The sequence below is a fragment of the Meles meles genome, chromosome 12 (genome assembly GCF_922984935.1).
Source record: "Meles meles chromosome 12, mMelMel3.1 paternal haplotype, whole genome shotgun sequence".
In the NCBI taxonomy this organism is placed as follows: Eukaryota; Metazoa; Chordata; class Mammalia; order Carnivora; family Mustelidae; genus Meles; species Meles meles.
This window is the reverse complement of record NC_060077.1, coordinates 39019035-39046016: the sequence shown is the minus strand read 5'-3', so window position 1 is coordinate 39046016 and position 26982 is coordinate 39019035. Positions and strand designations below refer to the sequence as shown.

General features: G+C 40.2%; 1 protein-coding gene across 1 annotated transcript in view; it reads right to left on the bottom strand.

Moving 5' to 3' along the window:
• Positions 1 to 26982, bottom strand: part of LAMA1 (laminin subunit alpha 1) — a 157883-nt gene that overhangs the window by 112711 nt on the left and 18190 nt on the right. Inside the window, exons 2-3 of the mRNA XM_046025502.1 lie at positions 14510 to 14680; positions 14204 to 14316 (exon numbers count right to left, since the gene is read on the bottom strand). Of these exons, the coding sequence (XP_045881458.1) occupies positions 14204 to 14316; positions 14510 to 14680 (284 nt within the window). The remainder of the gene's footprint in view (positions 1 to 14203; positions 14317 to 14509; positions 14681 to 26982) is intronic.

Here is a 26982-nt window from a genome sequence, read left to right as displayed (position 1 = left end):
AGTTTACTACGTATAAAACCTGAGCCCCAAACCATTAGGGTTTGAAAAGGAAAAGGAGATCCCAGTGATGTCTCATCCAGAGATCCACAGTTCAACAGAATGCTTCCCCACTGGGGCTCAGGAGCTGACACCTGGGCAGCAGCTTCCTGTCTGGCCCCCCTGGGTCATTCTGGTTGAAAGCAAGAAATAACTCTCAGTGTTGGCCATCTCAACGGAGGCCATGGTCATCTCACTAGCTTTCTTGTGTTTGTGTCCTATGAAGACCAAAGGAACTATGCTCTGATATTATGCCAGAAAATGTTAGGGGGCGCCTGGGTGGCTCAGTGGGTTAAAGCCTCTGCCTTCGGCTCAGGTCATGATCTCAGGGTCCTGGGATCGAGCCCCGCATCGGGCTCTCTGCTCCACAGGGAACCTGCTTCCTCCTCTCTCTCTGCCTGCTTGTGATTTCCCTCTGTCAAATAAATAAAATATTAAAAAAAAAAAAGAAAATGTTAGAGAAGAGAGAAAAATATTAAATTTTAAGTCTGACAATTCTCCGTCACCTTCCAAATACCAGGGGGCAAGTTCTCAGGAACTACGAAATCTGCACTAGTTCAGCCACTTGAGGATTTGCTTTTAAAAATATGATGACAGCCTAAGTTTGACCAAAAGCTTTTCTAGAGGGGATGTTTGGGAACCCTGGTACTCCCCACGCCATTTTTCTGTCAATCTAAAATTTCTCAGCAAAATAAAGTCTATTGGTTTTTCAGCGACAAAGAAAGCTGATTTACACATTATTTTTGTAGTTATCGGTTACTCGAAGAAAGCCTACACCACCCCCACTGGCTCATGAGTGGTTTTAAGTCTTCACCAAACTTCTCAGGATGTCTGGGTTTGGACAGCTGTGCCTCCCCAGCTAATAATTTGCAGGTTTTAATTTGATCTCACAGCTTTCCCAGCTTCCATTTCCGTACCTTATGGCGCATAAAGGGCAGGCCGGAGCAGGTCAGTGCCCTCCGAGTAGCTGCAAAAATATTTTAAAGGGCTCCCAGGTCTGAGGAAATGTATGGGCATCTAGACTGTCATCCCAGTCATTAGAGTTTCTACCTTTGTCACTGTGACGGCTTTGTCATCCCACCAATGCTTCTAGAGTAAGACTTCCAGAATCACTCCCCCCAGTTCATGAGTTTTTAATTTCTTACCATCTACAGAATGATAAAACTCAATTTGATGGTTTCTACAACTCAGGATTCAAATGACAAATCCAAAGAATATTTTCTCTACCTTCCACTGCATTTTTCACAATGAATAACGCGAATATGAATCAGTATGTTCTTCACTTATCTCACATTGTAAGTATAGTGTGAAATAATATTTGTAGGAGAACGCTTTACAAAATTTTGTAAATTGATGTGAGCTACCACTATCGGATTTTTAGTGATTTTCCTCAAGCGCCGGAGCTATTCTTGGCACCTCTCAAACAATGATATTTAGAGTTAGTTCTTTTTTTTTCTCTTTTGTTACAATAGGAAAATTCTATCCTGCCTCTTGCATTGAGATCCAAATGTCTAAAAAAATGCCACCACCATGTTACAAGCAATTTGACTGCTCCCATAGAGATTAATAATCATGACATAATTTATCCATGTGAAGATAATAGACAAGAACAAATAAGCATTACTTAAGCATCTGAATTCAACCCAGCACTCCCAAATATATGTCTGATATAGTGACGCTAGTCAATAAATATATGTTGCAGTGCACAAACAAATGAATAAATAAATAAACGAGAGAGGCTCAGGTACTCAATTGGTAGAGAACAAAAACTGAAAGGAAATGTTAATCTCTGTGCTCCTGAGGGGTTGTGAAACACAAACTTTGATTCACTATTAGTGAATCTGTAAACGGAACAGTAGTTTTTAAAAAATAAGGCACTCCAGGGCGCAATGAAAGGATGTTTAAACTCTTTGACCCAATAATGCCATTTTTTGCAATCTACATGAAAATATAATCAGCACTGCGGTCACAAAAATATGTAAATACATGTTGCAGCCTGATTTTATAAAATTGGAAACACCTGACATGTCCAACAACGGGAACAGGTTGAATAAATTATCACGTACCCAGATGGTGACCTATTATTCTGCCATCAAAAGTTGTTACAGGAATGTAGATGCTGGCATGAAGAAGAAATTGGTATGGCCTGGCCCTTCTGGAGTAAACAACTAGAAAACTGGATAAAGATATTAAAGAGTGGTTCTAAAATATTGGACAGCAGGTGGCATAAGACAGTGATTCTGGGGAGAAGAGCTTTTTGCCTAGAGACTCTTGCTGGACAGTGGTTTGTCAATGTCTTATAAAGTTAAATATTGACATATCTTTTGGCTATGCAATTCCAAACCTAGAGAAACAAAGATATATGTCCAAAAAAAGATTTTCATAAGAATGTTCATGGTAGATTTATAACCGTCAAAAATGATGGCAACTAGTAGATAAATGGGTTTGGATCTAATGCATAATACAGTGATTCTAGTCCACAATACTGTATAATAATCTTGCTAACAGACTAGATCTTAATTGTTCTCAACACAAAAAAGGCATAATTACATGACATGATAGAAATGTTAGCTAATGTCACTATAGTAACCATATTGCAATACATGAATGTCTCAAACCAATGAGTTGTGCATCTCAAATTTACACAATGCTATCTGTCATTATATCTCAATAAATTAATAGGCATTGAGAAAAAGAACTGGAATAACCCAAACAACATAATGAGAGGATGCATAAACAAATGTTACATTCGTGAAATAAAACACTCGGAAATTAAAGAACCACTCACAAGAGAGAACAAACCACTCACAAGAGAAACAGTGGATGAATCTCACAGCTACGAGGCTAAAAGAAGCCAAACACAAAACGACACACCATTTACTCCCATTTATATATTATGTAACAGGCAAAGCTACAGTGAGAAACATTCAGAACCTGGCTTCTCTGGTGGCAGGAGGGGGAGGGGCTGGAGGAGCACTGACCCAAAGAGGCACAGGGGGAGATTCTGTATCAAAACCCATCCAACTATACCCTTAAGATGGGTGCATTTCACAGTGCGTAAACTGTATATCAATCAACAGAAAAAATTAAAGAAGACATTTATTACAGGACTGGGTGTACAATTTTAGCTCTGTAAACATGTTTTCCCCTAGCTGCTCTATGTACATTTCCTCATTGCCTGCTCCCTTCCTTCACTCTCATTTGGGTTGTCTCCCTGAGTCCCTAAGCTGCCCCTTCCTCTGTGTTATCCAAGCATCCTTAACCCTGCACAACCTACACACTGGACCAAATGTGTCTGCTTACTTGCCTGTTTCTGCCACTAGACCAGAAGCCCCGAGGGCCTGGCTCGGCCTCACATAACAGGTGTAGCAGCAGAGATAGTAACCAACATGTATACGGAAGCTCCTGTTTGTTGTACACTTCTCTGGGCTAAGGGCTTTCCCCGGATGTCATCGTTGTCTTGTTCATCAAGGAATCTTGAAACCCTGGCACCCAATAAGCAGAGATCATGAACTAACTGTACAGTATTCTCAAATATGATGGACTAGATCAAAAGGTAAATCCTGGTAATTGGAACCACAAGTGGTTCTTTATTTTTGTTTTTGTTTTGTTTTTAAAGATTTTATTTATTTTACTTGAGAGGGAGAGAATGAGAGAGAAAAAGAGAGAGAGAGCACATGAGGGGGAAAGTCAGAGGGAGAAGCAGACTCCCTGTTGAGCAGGGAACCCGATGCCGGACTCAATCCTGGGACCCCAGGATCATGACCTGAGCCTAAGGCTGTCACTTAACCAACGGAGCCATCCAGGCACCCCACAAGTGGTTTTTTAAAAACTTTTTTCTCTTATGGGGGTGCCTCAGTTGGTTGAGCGTCAGACTCCTGCTCAGCTCAGATTTTGATCTCATGGCTGTGTGTTCAAGCCTCACATTGGGCTCCAAGCTGGGCATGGAGTCTATTTTTAAAAAAAACTTTTTTTAATGAAAACTTTTTTCTTATGTTTTCCCTTTATTTAAAAATTTCTGCTTCTATATCAAAATAAAAGACATTTCTGCATAGAGAAAAGGTCAATTGAAAACCTTAAAAACACAAGAGCTCTTTTGAGGTATGGCCGAGGTATTCATGGGCTACTTTGCTCTTTTATTTGTTACGACTTTCTAGAGATAATGACATTGCAATTTGAGCAGAATGTTAAGCAAAAGGCCAAAAAAAAAGGGGGGGGGGGTTTACAATGGATTCCAACTGCAACTGTATTTTTCAAAGAAATATTTCTTCAGGAATTAAAACTTATCTTTTTTTAGCTTCAGTATAACAGGAAGAAATAATGATTTCAGCACAGACCTCCCTTTCTTTCCATATATATACAAACCAACTTTATTTTTAAGCCAAAACAGTTGGGGACAAGCAAAGTATATTTTGATAGGGTCTTGAGACTATCTTTGCTGATTTCTCAGAATCCTTCCCAAGGCCCCGTCTAAGGGGCCCTGTTGAGTAAGACGTATACGGTCATCATAAGGCCAGTACTCTGCCATTCAAGACAGACAAAGGGGAGGAGGGGATGGAAAACGAAAATGGGCTAACTGGAAAAATATTTATGTTTGACTGGTAAACTATTGATAGTAAGCTTTATCACTGAAAGCTTAGAAGTAAATCTTGTGAAGAAACTGAAACTCCACATAGTTCTTGAAGCCTGGCCTCAGTTATTTGAATTTATTCAGCTCACCGGTCATGAACACTGGACAGCTTAAAGTATAATATTTGTATTCCCATTGGATCCCCTAGCTCTTTAGAATTCCTAAAAATAAAGGTGAGGCACCTACGGATAAGCTGTGGGAGGCTGACAGGAGAAGCCCCTCAGAGGCAGCCATGTTCAGAAGGATGAGGAAGTGGTGGTTTTACAGCAGGTGTCCAATTGTTCACCCCTCCCCCACTGAGAGGCCACCATTGCTTCCCATTTCCTCTACTTCCTCTACTGCTGACCTCAGTGACCTGGTGGCCCATAGAGCATAGAGAAGTGAAGCTGCATGACTCTGGAGGCCAGATCTATGTGGGGACACAACTTCTGCCACTTTCTCTGGAACCCCTCTGCTGGAGCTCTGAACTGCCATATAGGCACTCTGCCTCCAGGCTGCCACTCTATGAGGAAGCCCACACCAGTCCATGTGGAGGGACCTCCCAGAGAAGTGTTGAGACCACATGAAAGGAGAGACTGGCCAGCCCCCGGCTGTACCAGCACCCTCTTCCCAGCTACCTCAGTACCCCTCTCCAGCTGTCCAGAACCCCCTCCCCAGCTGCCTCAGCACCTCCCTAGCAGCCCAGACTTCCTTTCATAGTTGTCCCACCTCCATCCCCACCAGGGCCTGACCGTGGACTGAAACCTTAGGCCTACGCCCACTCAGTCGAGCCCTTCCTGAAATTTTGGCCCATTGAAACCAGGGTAGGTACAAAATGAATGCTGTTGTTTTACGTCATAAAGGTTGGCTGTGATTTCTTACACAGTAGCTGTGCCATAGATAACTGGAGAAGTTGTGTATAAAACAATAGAATGAGATAAAATGTGAAAACAAAAGAAAGACCTATCTATGAGAATAGCAGCTTTGCAGACAACAGGCGCAAAAGATAAGAAAGTCTGAAGGACAAGAATTTACTGTGGCTGACTTCCAAATCACAACGAAGAGCTTAAGATTTCTCCCAATCTGTTCTTTTTGCCAAACAAATTCAAGAAAAACTTAATATCTGAAATTGGTTGAGACCAGTATAAAGTAACCGAAAATTGAAATGGAATGAATCACTTTGAATACATATAAGGAAATGGTAATAGTAATTCCTATCACAGCTTCCAAGAAGGGTCTCTGCCTGACCTCTTCTAATGAACAGCCAACGCTCACTTGTAATGAGAAGCTCCAATTTACATGCAATTCTTGTTCTAAGAATCTTTCAAGATTTTCTGTCTTAAGACTGTGAAATCTGCCTGCTCTTTTCTTACTACCCTATGCTCAATGTGCTTAGCAAACACTTTCTATTTGGATGACACAATTAAAAAACCTCAATCTAGTTCTGGTCCATATTTTAGAAATTTTAGGGAAAAAACAACAGACATCCAAATTAATGAGGTTTTAGAAAACCCAGCAAACAAGCAGCTATTGTCTTAAGGTTTGTATAAAACAAAGGCCCTTCTGTGATTATGTTCCCACAACAAAATGCTACTTCCTAATTAAACCAACACAAAAAATAAAGCACTGCTTCAAAAAGCAGCTTTATTTTCAGGGCCATAGGAAACGTTTCCTTTTTTACGAAATATATTTGATGTTCTAAAGGAACGATACCAAGTTTTACTCACAAATCTGACCACCCCCAGTGAAACTTTTTGCCCAGGTTTCAACATTTTAATACAAAACATGGATTCATTTTCCTGCTCCTTGGCCAAAAAGCACACGGTAGAGAGCACCCACATCTACCACAGGGAAAGGAGCCGCCGAGCAACAACCTGAGCAAACAGGACATGGGGAGAGATTAGGAAGAACATGAACTATCCCAAATCAGGAGGAAATTATAAGAGATCTGGCCAGTCTCCCCATAATGCAGAGGAAAACAGCAATTCAAGACCTGGAACAAGAGAATTGAGGCAGCATAGCACTGTGTGGAAGGAACCAGAAGTCCTGGTTTCCAATCCCAGCTTCAGCACACAGAGCCACATGACCCTGGGCAAGCCACTAAACTGACCTGTCCTGCAGTGTGCTTACCTCTTAAAAGGGAGCCATCTGTATTCCAGGATTGCTGGGGAGAGCAGATTAAATCATATGGATGAGGAAAAAAATTCTGTGTAGTCTAAAATCTATACTTATGTACTTATGTATATATTTGTATATATAGATATTCCTATATATAATTATAGTATATGAACACACAATATGGAGATTGTATATTCACATTCATAGATGTGATATGCTATAGATTCTATACCTACTATATATAATTCTATAACACTATCTTACTAAATTCTATATTCTTCTAAATTCTATAATATGAAATTCTATATATTACATGCATACATTATATGCACATTATATACAATATAGATACATTATATATACATACTATATGTAATCTATATACTACCTAGAGTTGACCGTTGAATAACATGGGTTTGACCTGCACGGGTCTACTTATACACGGAGTTTTTGGTGATACGGTACATGCTGTAAATGCATTTTCTCTTCCTTAAGATTTTCTTAATAACATTTTCTTTTTCTCCTAGCTTATTTGGTTGTAAGAATACAGGATATAATACATAAAACATAAAAATACGTGCTAATTGATTATGTTATCAATAAGGCTTCCAGTCAATAGCAGGTTGGTAGTTGGGTTTTGGGGGTCAAAAATTCTATACAAATTTTCAACTGCATAGGTGATCAGTATCTCTAAGCCCCATGTTACCAAAGGTCAACTATAAAAGTCCTATACATACACATTAGATATTCATGTTCAGATATGAAGTGTATGTATAGATTTCTATACATATACAGGTGATAAATGTTCCTTTTTTAATGGGAAAATCAAAATAAAACTAACCAAAAAGTTGCAATATGAACCTTTAAACTGAAATACTTTCACTGCATTACTTCATACGCATACATATGATATTAATCCCTTTTTTATTGAAAGCTTAAGTTATTACCCATAACAGATAACAACTAAGGTGTCAGGCTTGGGAATTCCTATGCAAGTGATGGGTAAGCCATGTAGAAGAATATTACTGCAGCTTTAAAAATATATATATAATAATGAGTTTTAGTTACATTTGGAAATCCTCATGCTACAAAGTTAAATAAAATAACAGGACACTACCATATATGTCAAAATATTTATTTTGGGATTGCCCAGTGATGCAGACAGAGCCCAGGCTCTTGAACCTCAGGGAATCCTACCCTTGAGGGAATACTTGAACTCCCTGAGTCTCAGTTTTGTCATTTGTCAAAAGGAGATAATAATAGGACCAAACTCATAGTATATGAGGATTTGATGATATAACACCCACAATAACAAGTTTTGCTACCTCTTTACCTTTGTGTGACCCTTCTAATTTTCTACCACAAACTCATATTACTTTCCTAGCCAGAAAAAAAAATAGAATTATTGACTTACTAATTTATTTTTCAACATCTACTTAATTGCATCCCTTAACCTAATCCTACTAGCTAACTCCAATTAGATTATATCAAGGTCTTGGTTAATGTTTCCCTCAGTGATATATAAAGATCTTTGGGACTTCAAAGTCATTTGTGAACTATAAATATGACAGACGGAAACTGAGTTCACATTTACTTAGTGTGGAATTTGTCAGGTACTTGACTAAAACAATCCTTCATTCTTAATGCTATGGCTTCTGCTTTATAAATTATGAAAGCATATCACCCAACTACATTTTCCAGGTCTCCACCATGCCACACAATCAAAAAGTAACAAGAAATATGCACATAAACAAACAGAACGCCTCCCCTTTTCCTCCACCATTGTCCTTCTTAAAGTCACAGCACCGAGGACAGTCTCCATCGAGAGCAAAGGACCCATCCAGTCTGTCGATATTATCAGAAGGCAGTCCATGATTTCACCTTGAAAATTCTAAATTTTTCATCTTAGTTCCAAAGTGGATCTAAAAACTTACTATCAGCATATTCAGGACTGGATCATGACGGTTATAACACAATTCTCATCCAGGATTTCAAGGGCAGGCCTCTATGTTTATATGGTCACACTAACAAAAGGATCACTTACTGAGAAGATGGGATTTGTGCCTTGAGGAGCAACTGCAAATCTACCTTTCTATACCCTGCTTTGTGGGGCTCTGAGTGGAAGCACTAGCAGGAGGCTGGAAGGCTGGAGGAGGGAGGCAGGGAGATGGGGCAGCCTCCTCCAAGCCTCGGGGTATGAATAGCCCAATGCGTCCCGTGGTTTCCCCCAACCATAAGCAACCCTGAGTTCCCTTGGTACTCTCCTCCCCATCCTCAAACACCATTCAACCTGTTCCTCATACTAGATCTATCACTTTAAATAACCGGTGTGGCTTCTGGTTTCCTGAGTAGATGGACCTAGGCTGATAGAAAACAGCATGTTATTTACAGTAGCCAACTTTTAAAAACTGGGGTAAAATGTACCTAAACATCGAAGAGGACCATTTTTGTCATTCTAAGTGCGCAGTTCAGTGGCATCAAGTCCATTCACACTGCTGTGTGAGCATCACCACTATCTGCCTCAAGAACTTTTTCCTCTTCCCAGCTGAAGCTCTGCACCCAGTAAGCACAGGCTGCTCGTTCCCTCCTGGTATTCGACTTTCTGTGTCTTTAGACGGGTCTATTCTAGGTACGACACGTAAGTGCAGTCATACAGTGTTGGTCCTCCTATGTTTGCTCTATTTTGCTTAGCATGTTTGCAAGGTTCACCGGTGTTGTTGCAGGTGCCAGAATTTGCTTTCTTTTGAAGGCAGGACTATTTTCCATCCTACTTATGTACCATCCCCGTTTATCCATTTACTATTGCAGACACAGGTTGCTTCCATCTTTTGGCTACTGTGAGTAATGCTGCTCTGAACAGGAGTGTGCAGAGATCTTGAATTCCTGCTCTTGGTTCCTTTGTGGGGTGTATGTCTATAAGGGGAATTGCCAGATCGTGTGGAAATTCTAGGTTTTACTTCTGCAGGAACCACCATGCTGTCCTCCACAGCACCTGTACCATTTTAAGTCCCCATAAGTACTTATGCACTTATGTACGTATGTGTCTATAGAGCAATTCCTATTTATGTTCATAGTATATGAACACAGCAAGGCACAGTGATTTCGTTTCTCCACACCCTCACCAACCCTCGTTATATCCCGGGTTTCTTTTAGTAATAGACATGTTCATGGGTGTGAAGTGGGAGCTCCCTGTGCTTTCAATTCCCAATTTCCCTAACAATTAAATGTTCTGCCAGTTGTCTTAACTCTGAAAGTCCTGTGCCTCAAACTGGAAATCCTCAGGTTCTTCTATGGAGAAATTCTATCAGAAGGAGTACATTTTCATACAATTGGCAAGACCTAAGAGAATGGTGACCATCATTAGAGTCAAGATCCATTGGGGTGCCTGGGTGGCTCAGTGGGTTAAGCCTCTGCCTTTGGCTCAGGTCATGATCCTGGGGTCCTGGTATCAAACCCCACATCAGGCTCTCTGCTCCGCGGGGAGCCTGCTTCCTCTTCTCTCTCTGGCTGCCTCTTTGTCTACTTGTGATCTCTCTGTCTGTCAAATAAATAAATAAAATCTTAAGAAAAAAAAAGATCCATCAAATGTGCCTGCTATCCCTCCCCCAGAATGATTTCTTTAAAACGTTAAGTTTTCACGAAAGATCCCTGATTCAGTTCTGGGGTCGGGGTGGGGAGGTGCTGCCGATGAACGAGCTCCTAACTCACTTGGCAGCAAGCAGTAGTTCATTTTGTAGATCACCCCCATAACGTGTTAGCGTTACATGTGTTAGCATGACTCTTAAGTTTTATTTTTCTTAAAACAAAATACCACACTCATTTAACTTTCATGCATTGTTTTTTAAAGGAAGATACTGCTAAATATCTAACAGCGTAAATTCAAAATTTTGTAAGTCAATGCCAGATTGAATAGCAGGCATTATTTTAAAGAAGTAAAAAATAAATCTAATCAGTCCTCTGGTAATGTGTTACTAAAGCAAACACTGTGTAGTTAAGTCCTTCTGCAAACCAGACGATGTTTATGGACTTTCTGATAACACCACTTTTTCTCATTTCTTTAATTTATCTTTCATGTAACCAAACACAAAACATGGAGGCTACAAATGCCAGAATTTCAGCCAGGTTATCAACTAGAGAATCAAGAATGGGATCAAAGTCTTTAGCATCTGCCAACACAGAATGAAGCTGATAATTTGGTCCTAAAAGCTCAAGAGCTGACCTAATAAGTTACACGAACCCATCTACAATATGATGTTGTTATGACTCCCAATGATATTAAGATCTGTCTACAATTTTACTTTAGAAATCTGTACTACAGAATTTACATTTTTACAGAAGTGAAACAAAGCAGTCAAAGGCTTGTTTGGTGACTATCATCTTTTTCATCAAGCTGTGAACAAAAAAGAGGAGGGGAATGTTCGAGAACAAAGGGTGGATTTGCAGTATAATTATTTAGTCAGAGTCTGAACTCTGCTGAGGCCTGGGTGTGCAAGAGTGAGCAAGGCAAGCCCCAGGGAATGTTAGCAGGCAAGGAAAGTGAAAGAGAAGAAGAGGAGGAAGATGAAGAATAGAGCTGCGGGTCCCTGCCTTCGTGGAGTGTGTTATCTAGAATTAACGAGTAGTTGGGTAATGGCTGGCTTGACAGGAAAACAAACATATTCTGACAAGGGTAAAAAGTCATCAGAAGGTGTAGCCATACTCTAGATCTGAGTCTTGGTAAGACCCAGGAGACAAAGAGGAAATGGCGGGGGGTGGGGGTGGGGAGGAGGCGAGAAACTTTATAAGGGAGATACCACCAATATCAGATACAAAGTATACCTTTAATACTTAATGGATTAGTCTCCTTACTAGTGGGACAGCCAGCCTTGGGAGCAAAGGAAGTAGCCAGGATCACAGATCATGTGTTCTGACCAAAATTATTTAATTGGAATTTAATGAAGTCTTTAGAGCTGAGTTTAGTTTATAGGAAACTGAGGGCATAAAAGAACACGTTAACAAGACCACAATGAAACAATCCAGCAAATCTAGATCATGGGATATTCTAAAGGCAATTGGCCTACTCTATTTTAAAAGTCAATATCCTAAAAAAAAAAAAAAAAAGTAGAGAGCAATTCAGATTAGAAGAGATTTAAGAAATCTAACGATCAGGTTTTTATGGATCCTGGTTTGAAAAAGAAAAAAAAAAGCTACAGAAGACATTGGTGGATAAATTGGGAAAATTCGATACAGGTGGTGAAGCAGTTGTTAGAAAATTACTGTTAATTTTGTTGGGGCCGCTAATGGTATGACGCCTCTTCAAGACAAATCTCTATTTTTTGAAGATACAAAAAATACTGTATTGGTACAATATCACACTGACTGCCATTCACCTGGAAACTGGGAAGATGAAACCAACATTACAAAATGCTTAACAATCTCTGAATCTTGGTGGGTATATGCATGCCCACTGAGATATGCTTTCTACCTATTAAAAAATGCCCATAATAGAAAGGCTCAATAAATAAACAAATCTGAAAGATTTGCTTAGATATAAGCACAATGCACTTTTTTAAAAACTGAAAGCATGACAAAAATTGTACACCATATAAAAAGTAAAGACATTTCAGAGTACCAATTAGTTTATGTAATCTTCATTTGGAAGCATATCTAAAAATGCTAGAAATTACCTAAAGGTCTTTAACTATGCATCCATGCCTATCTTTTTAAAAAAAAGATTTTATTTATTTTATTTAACAGACAGAGATCACAAGTAGGCAGAGAGGCAGGCTGAGAGAGAGGAAGGGAAGCAGGCTCCCCGCTGATCAGAGAACCCAACACGGGGCTTGATCCCAGGAACCCGGGATCATGACCTGAGCTGAAGGCAGAAGCATTAACCCACTGAGCCACCCAGGTGCCCCACATGCCTATCTTTGAAATAATCCTTCAAGACCTAAAACTGACATGCCCCTGGAATTCCTCAAGTTGTCTCTACACAACCTAAGGGGAAAGAGCTCCCTCCCTTCAGAGTGAAGTCAAATGTGACATACTGCAAGATAAGTGATAGCCTAACACCAATCTGAAATCTACATGGAAAATATCCAGCTGGGTATTTTGGCTCTAAACTCATATCACACTGATGGTGTGATGGTGAAAATTGTTCTATTTATGCCCTTAAAAAGAGAAAATAAATAGAAAAAGAGACGGGAAAACCGCAATCTCCTGCAGACACATTCTCGCCATTGAAAGAAAAACAAAGGCCAGGCCAAAAGGGGGGCTCTTTTCTCTTTTTCTTTAGGGAGATTTAAAAATATGAAGACATGATCTATTACTTCAAGACATATGTCTGAAAACAATTGAAAGTGTTATTTTACTTAAATAAATACTACAGACCTAAATATGGAGGGAAAAAAAATCTCCTGAGCTTTACATTTTGCTGCTCGATTTACGGTTCTTATTAGAAATCAGAAGTTCATTGTATGTGAATATACAGAGTATCACTTTGTCTTTGACTTAGAATCCTGCACATTTTAAAAACTACCATTTCTTTGAAGAATTTTAATTATTCACCATTAAATTTCCACAATTCCTATTTCAATCCTACAAGGCATATTTCAATATTTTTCTCTTTCAGCTTATGTTTAGCATGAGTTCCAATGCAAGAGTAATTGAATGTAAATAAATAAGAATGTCAGGTGATGGCTTTTCTGAAGAACTCAAATGAGAAATGTTCATAATAGCTCCCAAATGCCTGCCAGCTCTCTTTTCATTCTACCCACTCAGATTTCTTTCTTTTTCCTTCCCTTTCCCAGGAATACTGGGACCACAGGGACCCACATATTTCTCTCCATTCTTCTATGTAGTCTGGAAGCAAAGCAAGAGGATACAGGTGTGGCTGGAGCCAATTATACCTTGCCTTTGCCAGCTCGTACTGAAGGCTTGCTCGCAGAAGTACTGGACCACCCCAGCTCTCTCTCAGCCTCACAGACGCCATGACAGGGCAGACGCATAGCCAAGAGACTTAATGTTATCCCTTTGTTTCCTAGCCTTATCACCTACACACAACCTTTCTGCAATAACTTTGTACAGTGATAACAGCAAGACAGTAACCTCAAAAGGAATAGTGTGTGTGGTCCCCCACCACTGGGGTGTCTGATGACATGTGACACACAGCCTGACAGAAAATTCTGAACAGCAGAGTATGCTCCACTGACCCAGCTTCCCAGAACATCAGACCCCAGGCAAACAATGTCACTCATCTCCCCACAGATGCCTGGGAATGAAAAATGTGACAAGAAACGATACCGCAGACTACTTCTATACCTCACATGAATTCACCTGAAGGAAAAATAATCTGACCAGAATGGAAATATGTTCAGCAGCAAGCCAGACTTTCCTGAAGGTCAACAGAAGAGTACAACTCAGCAACCCGGAGACAGTCTTCAATGGTTCCACCAGACCTACCTGTCTTAGGTCCAGAGTGATCGTGACCCAGTGATATTCTCTCCCATTTTGAATACTGGGACTTTGCCACCAGTTATTGGTCCCGTCGATTGCACTGGATATTGGATGGCGTTCTGTGAAAAGAAAGCATACATGGGTTCCTCTTAGCTCTTGCTTTCAAGTTTTTGACTTCCCAACTGCAAGGCTGGTGGCAATGAAAAGCGGGGAAGGTGAACACAATGTTCATGACTCCTAAGAGAAGCCTTCAGTCCTCATTTTAAGAAGCACCAATTCTCAAGAGTCCTTCTGAATAGGAGTGACACTTGCCTTTGGGGTTGGCGCTGTTGGCATCACAGATCTGGCACTGGGCGTTGCGCAAGGGGCGACCTGGCACGTGCTCCACAAGCTTGCAGGACATCTCGGGCCCTTGCTCACCACAGGTCGCATTGGTGCTGATGTGCGCATTGCTGGCAAGATTGAGAATGGCAGGAAACAGCCCTGAAAGTCAGGATTCACAAGATCAGCTCAGTTACTTGAAATCAAAAGAATCTCACACTTTGCAGGTGAAGCAAAAAGATTTTTAAGTTTATGCACCGAGTGAAGGGAACCTTACACAGAGCCGCATATATGGCGGTTTCATTTCTATGAAACTCTAGGACAAGCAAAACACATCCACGAGGAGACACTCAGAACAAGAGTTGCAGGGGGTGGGGATTGCCTGTGAGGGAACACGAAGGGACTTTTGGGGGTTAATGTTACATTCTATATCTCGACGAAGGTTTGGATTACATAGACATATGCTGTTATGAAAAAATCATAGAAGGCACAAATCTACAATTTGGGCAGATTTGAGTATTTCACAGTATATGCATTTTACCTTGAAAACAAAAAAGAATGATAAGCAAATATCGACATAAATGCTTAAAAGATTAGAAGGAAATTGTACTGATGTCTAAACTCTCTTTGAAATGCATCCAAAAATAAGCTGGGTTGATGGATACAGATGGAATATGGATGGATGCAAACGTGGTAGAGGAAGAATGAAATGTTCATTGTAGGGTCTTGGTGGGAGGAGAGATGTTTACTATACAATTCGTTCCACTTTTCTAATGGAAAATCTTCATAATAAAATGTTGGAGGGGGGCACCAGGGTAGCTCAGTGGGTTAACCTTCTGCCTTTGGCTCAGGTCATGATCCTAGGGTCCTGGGATCAAGCCCCACATCAGGTTCCTTGATCAGTGGGGAGTCTGATTCTCCCTCACGCTCTCCCCTACCCCTCCCCCCTGCTTGCGCATGTGCTTTCTCTCTCTCTCTCTCAAATAAGTAAAGAAAAATCTTTAAAATAAAAAAGATGTTGGGAAGATAGTTTTTAAGACAAGTTTTGAATGATCCAATGCATGAATCTGCCAATGAAATTCTGACTCATTTTGTTACAGTTGCTTCTGCTAGAACTCACAAGGTCCTTCCTATAATTATCTAGGATTTTTTTTTTCTCCCTCTTGTCTTTCTTTACTGCCTGTTTTTGCTAGTGAATAAAACTTTAGAACACAATAATTTGGGTTTCAAAATTTCTCTTCAATTCACTATTAATCTTTGCCTTTGCACATTCTTTTTTGTCTTGAGTGACCTGGTCCAAACTATTCAGAAAACAATTTTTGGATGACTGCAAGAAGCATAACTCCTTTAGGTTCTTTAGAACCTTGGCATTATCTTGGTAAAAGAAGATAACAACTGTAAAGATTCCATGAAGATCTAGAATCGATGGTGTACATGACACTGGATAAGCATTCTACCTAAATGGACATCGTGGACTGAGACAGAGCATTGAAGAAGGGTGTCTTGGCTCAGTGGGGTTTCTTTAATTGACTCGAATTTGATCTTCCAAGATCACAGAAGGTAATCTTTTCTTTGTAAAGAACACAGAGTCAATATATCTCTGCAGTATTTCTTTTCCAGTGAAATCTGTAAAAGCACAATGTAATCTTAGTAATGTAGAAGGAATTTATGTCTTCAATTTTTTTTAAAGATTTTATTTATTTATTTGACCTACAGAGATCACAAGTGGACAGAGGCAGGCAGAGAAGAGAGGGGGAAGCAGGCTCCCCGCTGAGCAGAGAGCTGGATGCGGGGCTCGATCCCAGGACCCTAGGATCATGACCTGAGCCAAAGGCAGAGACTTTAACCCACTGAGCCACCCAGGTGCCCCATATCTTCGATTTTTATTTTTTAGGTACTGCTTAATGTTTTCAATGATCTGCTCTATTACAAATATTTTAATAATTGAAGTTACAAAATAAAAATTGTTATTTTTATAAAAGTTACTACATTTAAAAAAAAACTTACTACATACTAACTTAAAAAACAACATTTTAGGTAGTCTTCCAAGGGCTTTCCACATCAAAGAGAACTACCTATTCATAGTGTTCTACCCTGGGAGAATGACCCTTAACCTCTCATAGAAAATAGTTACCAAATATTTGTGTTTTGGAGTATTATTCCTAACTGTAAAACACTGCACACACTTACACCAGATCCAATATTTAATATATAATATATATTTTCACTTTGAACTTAAAGTTGGTTATTTTTATCATATTCCTTTAAAGGGAATTCTTTATTAAAAAGACTTTATGAAGAAACAGATGCATCATTATATATAATTATATAGCTCCCTAAAGGATTATTTTTATCAACTAGTAGACACTTATTTTTTCTATACCGATCTAGTTTCTAAAGTGACCCGTAATTCTTGGGAGTGGTACTTAGATTGTAGAAGGAGCTGATATTTATTCCGTTTGGTACTGAGGTAAAATACTAATTTTCTCCATCCTTTAGGACCATGCTATTCTAGTAAGCTGGTTCAAAGGTATCTTATGAGCCAATCATTTAAAATACAATATGGTTTTGAATTGTTTTATCCCCATAATTAAAGAGATGTTTTTTTGGCTCTATAGGACATGTATTAGATTTGTAGTATAACCAATTCTATCCATTCCCTTTGCACAGATTAGTCAAGCAGGAAAAAGAAACCAAGGTCATGGGAATTGACTTAGCAATGGCTCTCTCTTTCAACAAATACTTTACACGGTAACCTAAGGAATGTTTCCACTTCTTCTTTACTGGAGAAGGAGAGTCCTCCAGTTGCTCCCCATCAAGGGAACTCCCCATTTCCTGCCCAGAGGTTCCACCCACTCAGGAGAACCTCAATGGCCTTGAGTTACTGGGGGCAACCAGGAGTGGTGAGGGCGCCTGCTCTCTGTTTTCAGAAGTCTCTGCCCTAAGTCACTGAGAAAAAGAAGCTCAAAATTCATGAACAAAAACATAACATAATTTGGTTGAACAATATCTTAATCATAGTAATCAGCACCAGGTAGGTCTTTGTACTAAGTAGGCTTTAAAGAACTTCTACATTTCCTTACTTTGCTGCTATCCTAAATATATTTCTAATAAAAAGAAAAATAAATTCCTTCATTAACATGGTTGGGTAGAAAAACCTTTAAATAGCTAAAATAGTCATAAAATATCCTGGTTGTCTTTCACTAAAAGTGAATCTTTCTTCTCAGATAAGCCAGTGTTTGAAAAAAAAAAAAAAGTCCACTAAACATTCTTCTTTACATAATACATTTATTTTCACTTAACAGTTACAGAATAATCACAGTTCCCTGTTGCATATGGACCATATCTGCTAGAAGATGAAAGAAAGGTAGAAACACACACCAGAAAGAGCATGTGTTAAAAACAATCTTTTTTTTTTAAAGCCCTTCAGTTTGCTGAATCATTTTAAAGACCACTGAAATATTTCAATAAAGGGAAACTATTGGAGCTTCAAGTTAGAGGAGGGATAGGAAATCAAAGGGTAGGAAAGGGCATTGGGATCAAGAACTCAGCAAGAACAAACGTTTGATTTTTTCCATAAAAATCAAAGGCAAATGAGGGCTCCCTCAGGATACATGTGCGGCACAGTTTTCCCACTGCCTGGCTGCGTGCTTAGTAAGCAGACTATACATTCTTTCTGTTGAGAGGTATTATTTACTGTAGTTAGTGCCCACTGTTACACTAATCTGTGTTTTTCCCTCACTCGGGACCCACAGTGGAATCATTTCTTTAGCCAGTAGCTAAAAACTTCATGAGGTCAAACTCCACTGAGCATGAAATAAATTCCTTCTCATTCACCAGCAGTTTTTTGTTTTTTTTTTTTTAAATCCCCTTTCTTCACAGGCTGAGAACATTTGGCCTTCCTAAATGCATTTCAAGACCTTGCAAATCTACTGGAAATTCCCTTATTAATATGAGGTTAAAATTAAAAAAAAAAATACTACCACAGAGCTGGCAGCTAACAATGTTACTATACATAATCATCAAAATTTTCATCAGAGAGACTTCTGGATTGTTCAAGAATTCATTTCTAGAGGTTTCTAGATATTTTCCCCCACTTACGAAAAAATATTTTTTTGCCTTAAAACTGGAGTTTCTAAAATGTAGACTAGTTCTAAAACCAATTGTAACAACTTTTTCATCAATATTTTTTAAATGATTTAGGGACAGTGGTTGAGGGCCTCAATGCATTTGTGTGTAAGAGAAATGTGAGGTTTGCTGATGAGGATTGTTGTGGTGTTTTTTTTTTTTCTGTTTTGAGGGGGAAAATATTTTTGAGTTCTACAAAGTGTTAGTATATAAAGTTATACTAATCCATACTCAGAATCAATGTGATATTCTGAAAAGAAAATGAATTGCAATTCTTAGCTAAGGGATCTATGGCTATATTTGCAGATCACTTTACTCCCCAGAATAGAATTAAAAATGATGACTATTTTATAGGGCTGAATAATCAAAGTGGCTTCTGCTGTTAGGAGGTTTTATTTCGAAAAACAATCAAAGCCACTCATTCAATCATGGAGAAATTTAGAAAAATTGGAATGTAAATTTCTGAATGAAGAAGTCTGTGATTTTTTTAAAAAGCATTCAAATCCATGTTGTTCTCTATTTACCCACTTCTCACTCCCTTAACCCCGTTTACCCAGCTAAACATCAATACATGCATCAGAGAAGGCTAGTATTCGAAATAAACTACCCTGGTTGCCAGCACTCTCTTCGAAGCATGGTAGTCCCCTGGGTGAACGAGAAAAATAATATCTCTAACAATTACAAAAACCCTGGAAGCATTTGAGAGCAACATCAAGGTATTCTAATAACTTAATATTCTAAGTTAGTAGCATTAAAGTATTCTAATGACTTGAATTTTAGGAAGATAACATGAATTCCTACTCAGTAACGTAGCCATGTGAGCCTGAAAAAGCAGATGAGAATATGTGATAAAGTTCAATAAATTTTTAGTGAGAATCTCTTCGGTGCAGACCACTGTGCCACGCCCCTCCCTGAGACGCCACGATGAATGAGCTGGGCTGTTCCTAACGCCAGAGCTCTCACCTTGGGAAGGGAAAGAGAAGCACCTACTCACAGATTCTAGTAAGCATAAAATTTTAAATGCAGCAATATTTTAAAATATATTCCGGGACAGAGTCTGGAAAAAGACACGTAAATTAGGGATAACCCAGGCAGGGCACCTGAGTGGCTCAGTGGGTTAAGCCTCTGCCTTCACCTCAGGTCATGACTCAGGGTTCTGGGATGGAGCCCCACATTGGGCTCTCTGCTCGACAGGGAGCCTGCTTTCCCCTCTCTCTCTGCCTACCTCTCTGCCTATTTGTGATCTCTCTCTCTGTCAAATAAATAAATAAAATATCTTAAAAATATATATATCTTAAATTAAAAAAACAAAAAAGGGGACAACCCAGGCAGACAGGATGGTGTGTACTCAGGCACAGGCGGGTCTAAAATCCTTCCAGGGCTGGGCTTGTTCGTCTTCAGATCAGTTTCAATTTCCTTGCCTTTGCACATTTCACGTAACCTTTCATGCCCTACTCACATTCAATCTAAGCCCTGGTCTTTCCTGAATCCCAGGCTAATATAAATGTTCTTCTTTCGTCCTGCCCTTCCTCAGAGTGCCCATCTCTCTTCCCATTTATACCAGCTCCCTGCCCCCTCCCATGGTTCTCCCCTCAGTATCCTTCTCTGAAAACTAAAGACAACTCTGATCAGCCTGTGAACTTCTTCGGGCACAGAACCATATCCTACTTGCCGAAGTTAGCGTCTGGCTCATGTGAACACCCAATAAAGCCTGAATGGAAGAATAGATAAACGAATGAAGGAATGTTCCATCACTCCTGGATTACTACCGAGTGCACAGAACCAGGAACCTAAATCTAGACTCTTCTCCTGGTTCCACACTGACTGTGTGTCTTCAGTCAAATCAACGTCTCAGAGCCTCTACTTCTTCAACTATTAAGTGGGTATTTTTAAGAGCCCTTTTTTCTAAATTACTGTGATTCTGAAATTTTACCTTAATAGACTGTCAGGTAAATTTGTTTACCATTCTCTCTTCCAATATCTGGAAAATGAAATAAGAAAAATTCATATCCATTCAATGTACAAAAAGGCAAAGAAAAGTAATTTGTTGACTCTTTTATCTTTTTGGATGAGAGAACAAAATAGAAATATAAAGTGACTTCCTCCCTTCCCTCCCTCATTCTCTATTTCTTCCTTCCTACCTTCCTTCCTAACTTTCCTCCCTCTCTCCCTCCCGCCAACCCACCTGCCTGCCTTCTTCTTTCTCTTCTTTCCTCTTTCCTTCTTTCTTTTGTTTCTTTGGGAGTCACTTCTCTCAAAAGGAGTAGGAGAGAAACAAAGGATGCTGCATACAACATTTATCACAAGCCAGAGAACCCTCAGACGCTGACTTTGCTTCTCATCTATGCCTATAGCAATAGCATTTCCTTGACTCTTGCCTAGCCCCCAGTGTATGAATCTACATCATGCGGAATTCTTCCAAAACAGTAAGTTCTACTTAAACGGGGCAGTTAAGCATCTGACTCTTGATTTGGGCTTAGCTCATGCATGGTCTTGGGGTCATGAGATTGAGCCCCGTTTCAGGCTGAGCTGGGCATGGAGCCTGCTTAAGATTCTCTCTGCCCCTCCCTCTGCTCTCTTGCTCTAAAAATAAATAGATAGATAGATAGATAAATAAATAAGGATGGGACGTCTAGGTGGCTCAGTTGGTTATACCTCCAACTCTTGATTTCAGCTCAGGTCATTTTATCTCAGAGTCCTGGGATCGAGTCCTGCGTGGGGCTTCACGTTCAGCAGGAAATCTGCTTGAGGATTCTCTACCTCTCCCTTTGCCCCTCCCCCCACACTGTGTGCTCTCTCCCTCTCTCTAAAAATAAATAATTCTTTTAAAACTATATAGCATATTTAATGTCAAATCTGTACATGTCCAGGTTTAAAATGGAAACAAACATTCTAATCAAGTGTTTTCTATGGATTCTATTAGAATGTCAAGTCTACTACAGTCACCACTGCTTATGAAAGTCGGGGCTGGGTGAGGATTCAGAACATGAGTCATACAGCCGTAGATGTGAGTTACAAGTCTACCAGTTGCCAGCTGTGTGGCCAAGGTCGAGTGGCTTTACTTCTCCGTCTCATTGATGCCACAAGAAAAACAGTACCTAGGCATTTTTGTTAGCATTAAATGAGATTATGGGTAAAAGCCTTAATATAATGTATTAAGAGCTCAGTAATTAGTTGTTATTATTATTTTCATATTATAAGTGGATGCCACTAATATCAATTTCCTCAAATATAATTAGATTTACATGGTTATATTTCATGTATTTGAGTCTCTGTTTCTCTGATTAAATTTTAGATGAAGAAGCACATTTGCATTTAAAGGCCATTTAAGAGTCTAGAAAGTATCTACCTTTCAGTAGAAGAGACACCCTCAGCCCAGAGTGACATGCGTCAGGAAGAAGGACTGGAGGAAATCCAGACCCTCCAGGCAGGGACTCACTGAGCGGAAGGCTGACCAGGACTGTTCACTTTGGTCACACCTGACCCCCTTCCCTCCTGCCCTGGCTCCTCCCTCTCTTCTTCTCCGATTGTTCTTTCTGATGTCATTTTTGCAACGCTGTGTGCTTATAAATCCCTGTAAGTTAGGTGTGCATTTGTAAATCGCAATCTTCTCTCATTGTCCTCTAAGGTGACAAGGAAAGACACCTTGGAGGAGGTGACGTTTGAACAGTCACACCAAACATGACGAGTTAGCCATGTAACGGCAGCACTGAATTTCAATATATTCAGTTTTCTCTTAACATATTTTTTATTCACTTAAAAACACACCAAGAATGGGTCTGTGAGCTTCATCAAAGGGGCCCTTGGTACGAAAAGGTCGAGAACCCAGAAATGGAAATTGTTCCTACTGAAGAGTTGAGACTCAGGAGCTGACGGCATAGAGAACTGTTGGTCTCCCTTCCCCCCACCTCCGCTTCTGGGAATCTAATTCATCCCTGGACAAAGGCGGCCAGAAGGCCCTTGACCTCTTGATCCAGGTGGGGCGTGAAGGTGTCTGACAGGGGCCCGGCCAGGTCAAGCGTTCATGTCCTGCTTATGTGAAGTCTCAAGTGACCTGGCTGGTGGGGGCGGGGGCAGTGGCGCAGCTCAGAGGCACGGAGTGAAAAGGAGCCCTTAATGTCACCCAGGTTGCTTGGGCCAAAAGGTGAGATGCCTTGAGGAACCTAAAGAAAACTTCCATGACATCTTTATCTCCTCCCTCCAAGGAAAGAAAATCACCCTCATAGACTTATCCTGTGATTTCTTACATGTGGGCTGATCTCTGGAGCTCGCATCAGGGTTGATCTTCAGGGACACAATCATAAATGTGGGGGACTATGGGCGTAGGTGAAAGACATGGGGAAAGACTGAGGAGAGGTTAGGTTGGAAGTAGTTACAGTGGCCCATCCCGAATCCCTAAAATTTGTTCAAGAGGCTGCTTACAAGTGGTGGCAAAATGCATTTTACCTCAATTATTTTTCTAGAAAACAACACCAATATACCTGTATATTATGAATTACGTATACATGAAAAATAAGCACAAAGGAAACTGTTTTCCCACTTTTACTTCTGAGTGACCAACAACCAACAGCGGCTCTTTGCAGCAATGGTCCCTTTCTCTTCTGTGCCCTTCCAGGGAGAAACCTGCAAACGTGCTCTCCTCACAGGAACGCACCACTTAAACCAACTCTATCTCAAGTCATTTGTTACAAACTCAAAATCATTTTAATCACTCGTAAGTGAACGTGTTTCATATATCAAATACCATCATCCTCAGAATGTTCAAATAATACAGGATCAAGGCTCATGTTGAAATATGCAAAAGGCTTACTTGCTTAGTGTTAAACAGGGCTTGTGTTTCCAGTGAGAATTTTCGCAAGTTACCAGTGAGTTATTTTATTTCTCAAACATCTAACACTAGGGAACGCTTTTAAATGAAGACAACTTGGGGTCCTCTCTAGGCTTGGAGCCCTTTCAGCTCAAGACAGAAGTGGGCACCAGGGAGTGAAAGGCTCTGACCCACCACTCCTCCTACCTCAAAAGCAAATAGTTCGGGTTTTTGGACTAAACCAATTTAATCATTGATGGGTGTTAGTAAAAGAAAAGCTGTAAGATATTCTAGAGATTCAAAGGTGCTTTCCAGCACAGTGGGGGGGAGGGGGAGAGAGAAGGAGTGGGGAGGAGGAGAGAGAAAGAAAGAAAGATCATAGGTAATCCGTGAAGGCAAAGTCAAATCCAAACTCCCAGGAGTTTGACATTCAACAGGGCTGACTTTTTTTTTTTTTTTTTTTTTTTTGGTCTCACGTGGGAAGATGAAGAGAAGTTTAATCTCTGAAAAACCAGAGGGGGTGGTGAGCAAAAGACCTTCACAGGGTTTTGCTGAGTTCCATTTCCATAGCAATGGACTTAAGGTGCCCTTGACAAAGACAGAGGTTTTTACTGTAAGATGAATAAGGGGAATGAAACAGCTAGCCACAAATACTGTCAGCAGAAAACAGCACCTTGTCAGGCTCTGCCTGCTCCTCCCACAAGGGCTCATTTAAGGCTCACATTCCGTGACACCGTGGGTTTTGATTCAGCACAAAAGTTTAGTTGTGGAGACAAAAACTATGATTCATTCATCAGGAAGTATTTTTCTTTTTTGTTGCTAAGGGCGACAATTTAAACACCCTATCTGTCGAAAACATTATTGCATTTAGACAAAATACCCAAACTCCTCAACGCACACACACGTATTTTGAAAATTTCCTATCATTCCCACTGCCCTGGAAAGGCACTACCCCTCCACCCTCCTTCCAGATCCTTACAGGAGTGAATGAACTTGAAGGAAAGTCAAAAAGCAAATATGGCTTTTAAGTGGAATACTGACAGTCTGTTGAAATAAACTGCAGTCATATTATATTTTGCTTGTGTCATGTATAATGTGTACAATGTTTATATCATTTGTTTAAATACCTGAAAACATCAATTAATTCAAAATTTCTCTAACCAGTCAAACACTTCCAAAAACCATCAAAATTTCTGCAAACCCTTCAAGGTCTTATTTATTTTTTCCTCTTTCTTCTGCCTATGCTTTATTATATAGATTTTCCTTGCTTCTGCTTTAAAACTTCGGCATCACTGTTGAGGAATGTGCCCGCGGCCGCTTCAAGGGTACAAGACCAGTGGCCTCACCCTTGGTTTAATGCTTTGTTGAAACCATCCTCAAAGTTTCCATAATTTAAACAGAGGGCCCGCTATTTTCATTTTGCATTAGTTCTTCATGTACCTAGTAATAGCTTCAGTCCAGGACTGTCCTCCCTAATGCCCACATCCCTCTGATCAAATCATTTGGCATTCAAGTCACCACCTATAACTGAACACCAGTACGATAACCCCAAAGTGGCCGACCCACCAGACCACAGCTCCTCTTACTCCCGCACATTCCTACATGAACATCTTCCAAACAAAGAAATCATTTGCGATATCGCCCACCTTGGAGACCAACCATAGACAAATACATTTAACCACGAGAGTAAACACTCCAATCAGAAGGACACAGACTTAAATGATCTCAGTGACATTCTCACTGGGATTGATAACACTGTGTTTTCTCAGTTTCAGTACCATTGTTTGTTTCTGAATTCAGGCTACCTCTTTCAATGGACGTATACATTTAATGCAATCGTTCCTCTATTTTTTTTTTTTTTTTTCAAAAAGCTGCTACGACGTCAAGGATGTATATGAGAATTTCCTTCACTGTCTTTCCCGTTCCTTGCCTCACATCCGCTCTTCTTCACTCAACTTCAACTTTTCCTTTAACTCACTCAAAATGCCCTTTTCAAGGGCATCGACTTCCATAGTGTCCAATCCAACCTGCAATTCATGTTCAGTTTACTTGACCTTGCAAGAGCTTCTACCAAAACTGACCTTTCTCTTTTCCTTAAATCCCACCTTCTTTTGGCTTCTATCCTATTACAGACCCTCAGTTCTCCCTCTGTCACAGTAACTGGGTCTCCCTCTGCTGGTTGTCCTAGACTTCCACCATAGCAACCAATTTCCTACGGAAAGCCCAAGATGGCCCCGGTGTATCCTCTTGGGGAAAAGGGTGAAGAAGTGTACTTTCCCAAAAAGTCATCTTGAAAAACAAGAGAAGCCAAATAAAGTATATTGGACTGAAGGCAGAACACTTGGCTTTTCTACTTTGTGTACTTAATGCTTCTGTGTTCAATACTATTAAGCCTAATTTAGATATGATATAAAAAGGCATCACATGTATGGGGCATGAATACATGGGCTCATGGAATTAGCGGAATCCCAGCATGGCCGAAATAAAACCAGCAGAAGTGTAATGGAGATAGATGCAGGACCCTCCACATTTCCCCCCAAATCCATCAGCAAACCTTGGGGAAGGTAGAAAAGATAATAGGGTCCCTTGTGGTAGGTAGACATAATATGAAAACAGTACTATGAAAAAAGCTATCTTGATCCAAGGTTGAATTAATAATGCCATGCTATTAAAGACAGAAGCTAACCATTAGCATCCACAAATTCGGTCATTATAATTTAGCTATGCCAAGATATTCGAAAGCCATTCTGCACTCAACTGCTGAGAATCACAGTAGTGCTTCCACTTTGCCATGCACAGATCGCATGGCCATCTTGTTAAAAACACAGATTCTGACTGCAGATCTGAGGCGGGGCTGGGATGCTTCATGGCGGACCGTCTCCCAGGAGCTGCCATTTTGGATTTGAAGGATTAAATGAACTCTTGGGTTGTTTCTAGCTCGAATACCCTGAGGCTTGCTAATTCAGCCAAGCCTTGGCAGAAAGATCGGCAAACTGATTAGTAAGATCACACCTCCCCCAGTACTTTTTTGTCACTGTTTAACCAGAACTCCAAACTCCCCATCCTCCATTCCAGTCTTAGGGACACTGGGCAACTATTTCCAGAGGGAATGGGGTACTTCAGTGAAACAGAGGCTTTTGGCTAACCGTAGAGAGTAGGGAAATCTTGAAGAGTTCCAAAATTAAAGACATGATAGGGCAACAAGGTCAACCGAGCATTAATCAGGGAAATCTGTTAAACCAAACCAGTGGCTTGATTCCTCTGCTCTGTTCCATCCCAATGACGCTGCCGCTGGCCTGTGGCTCAGTCACAGTGAAAATGATGTTGTTGAAGACACGGTGAAATGCTTACGACATAATGTTAAAATTTAAAAGAAGCCTATTTATATAGGACAAGCTAATTCTGATGGAGAGTCACACTTTAAGCCTGAGTGCCACAGGCTGTTAATTTTCTAACCAGGTATCTTTTCAGAGAGGCCTGTGAGGAAGGTTTTGCACAAGGTGGGGAGAGGTGGATTGGAGAGGACAGT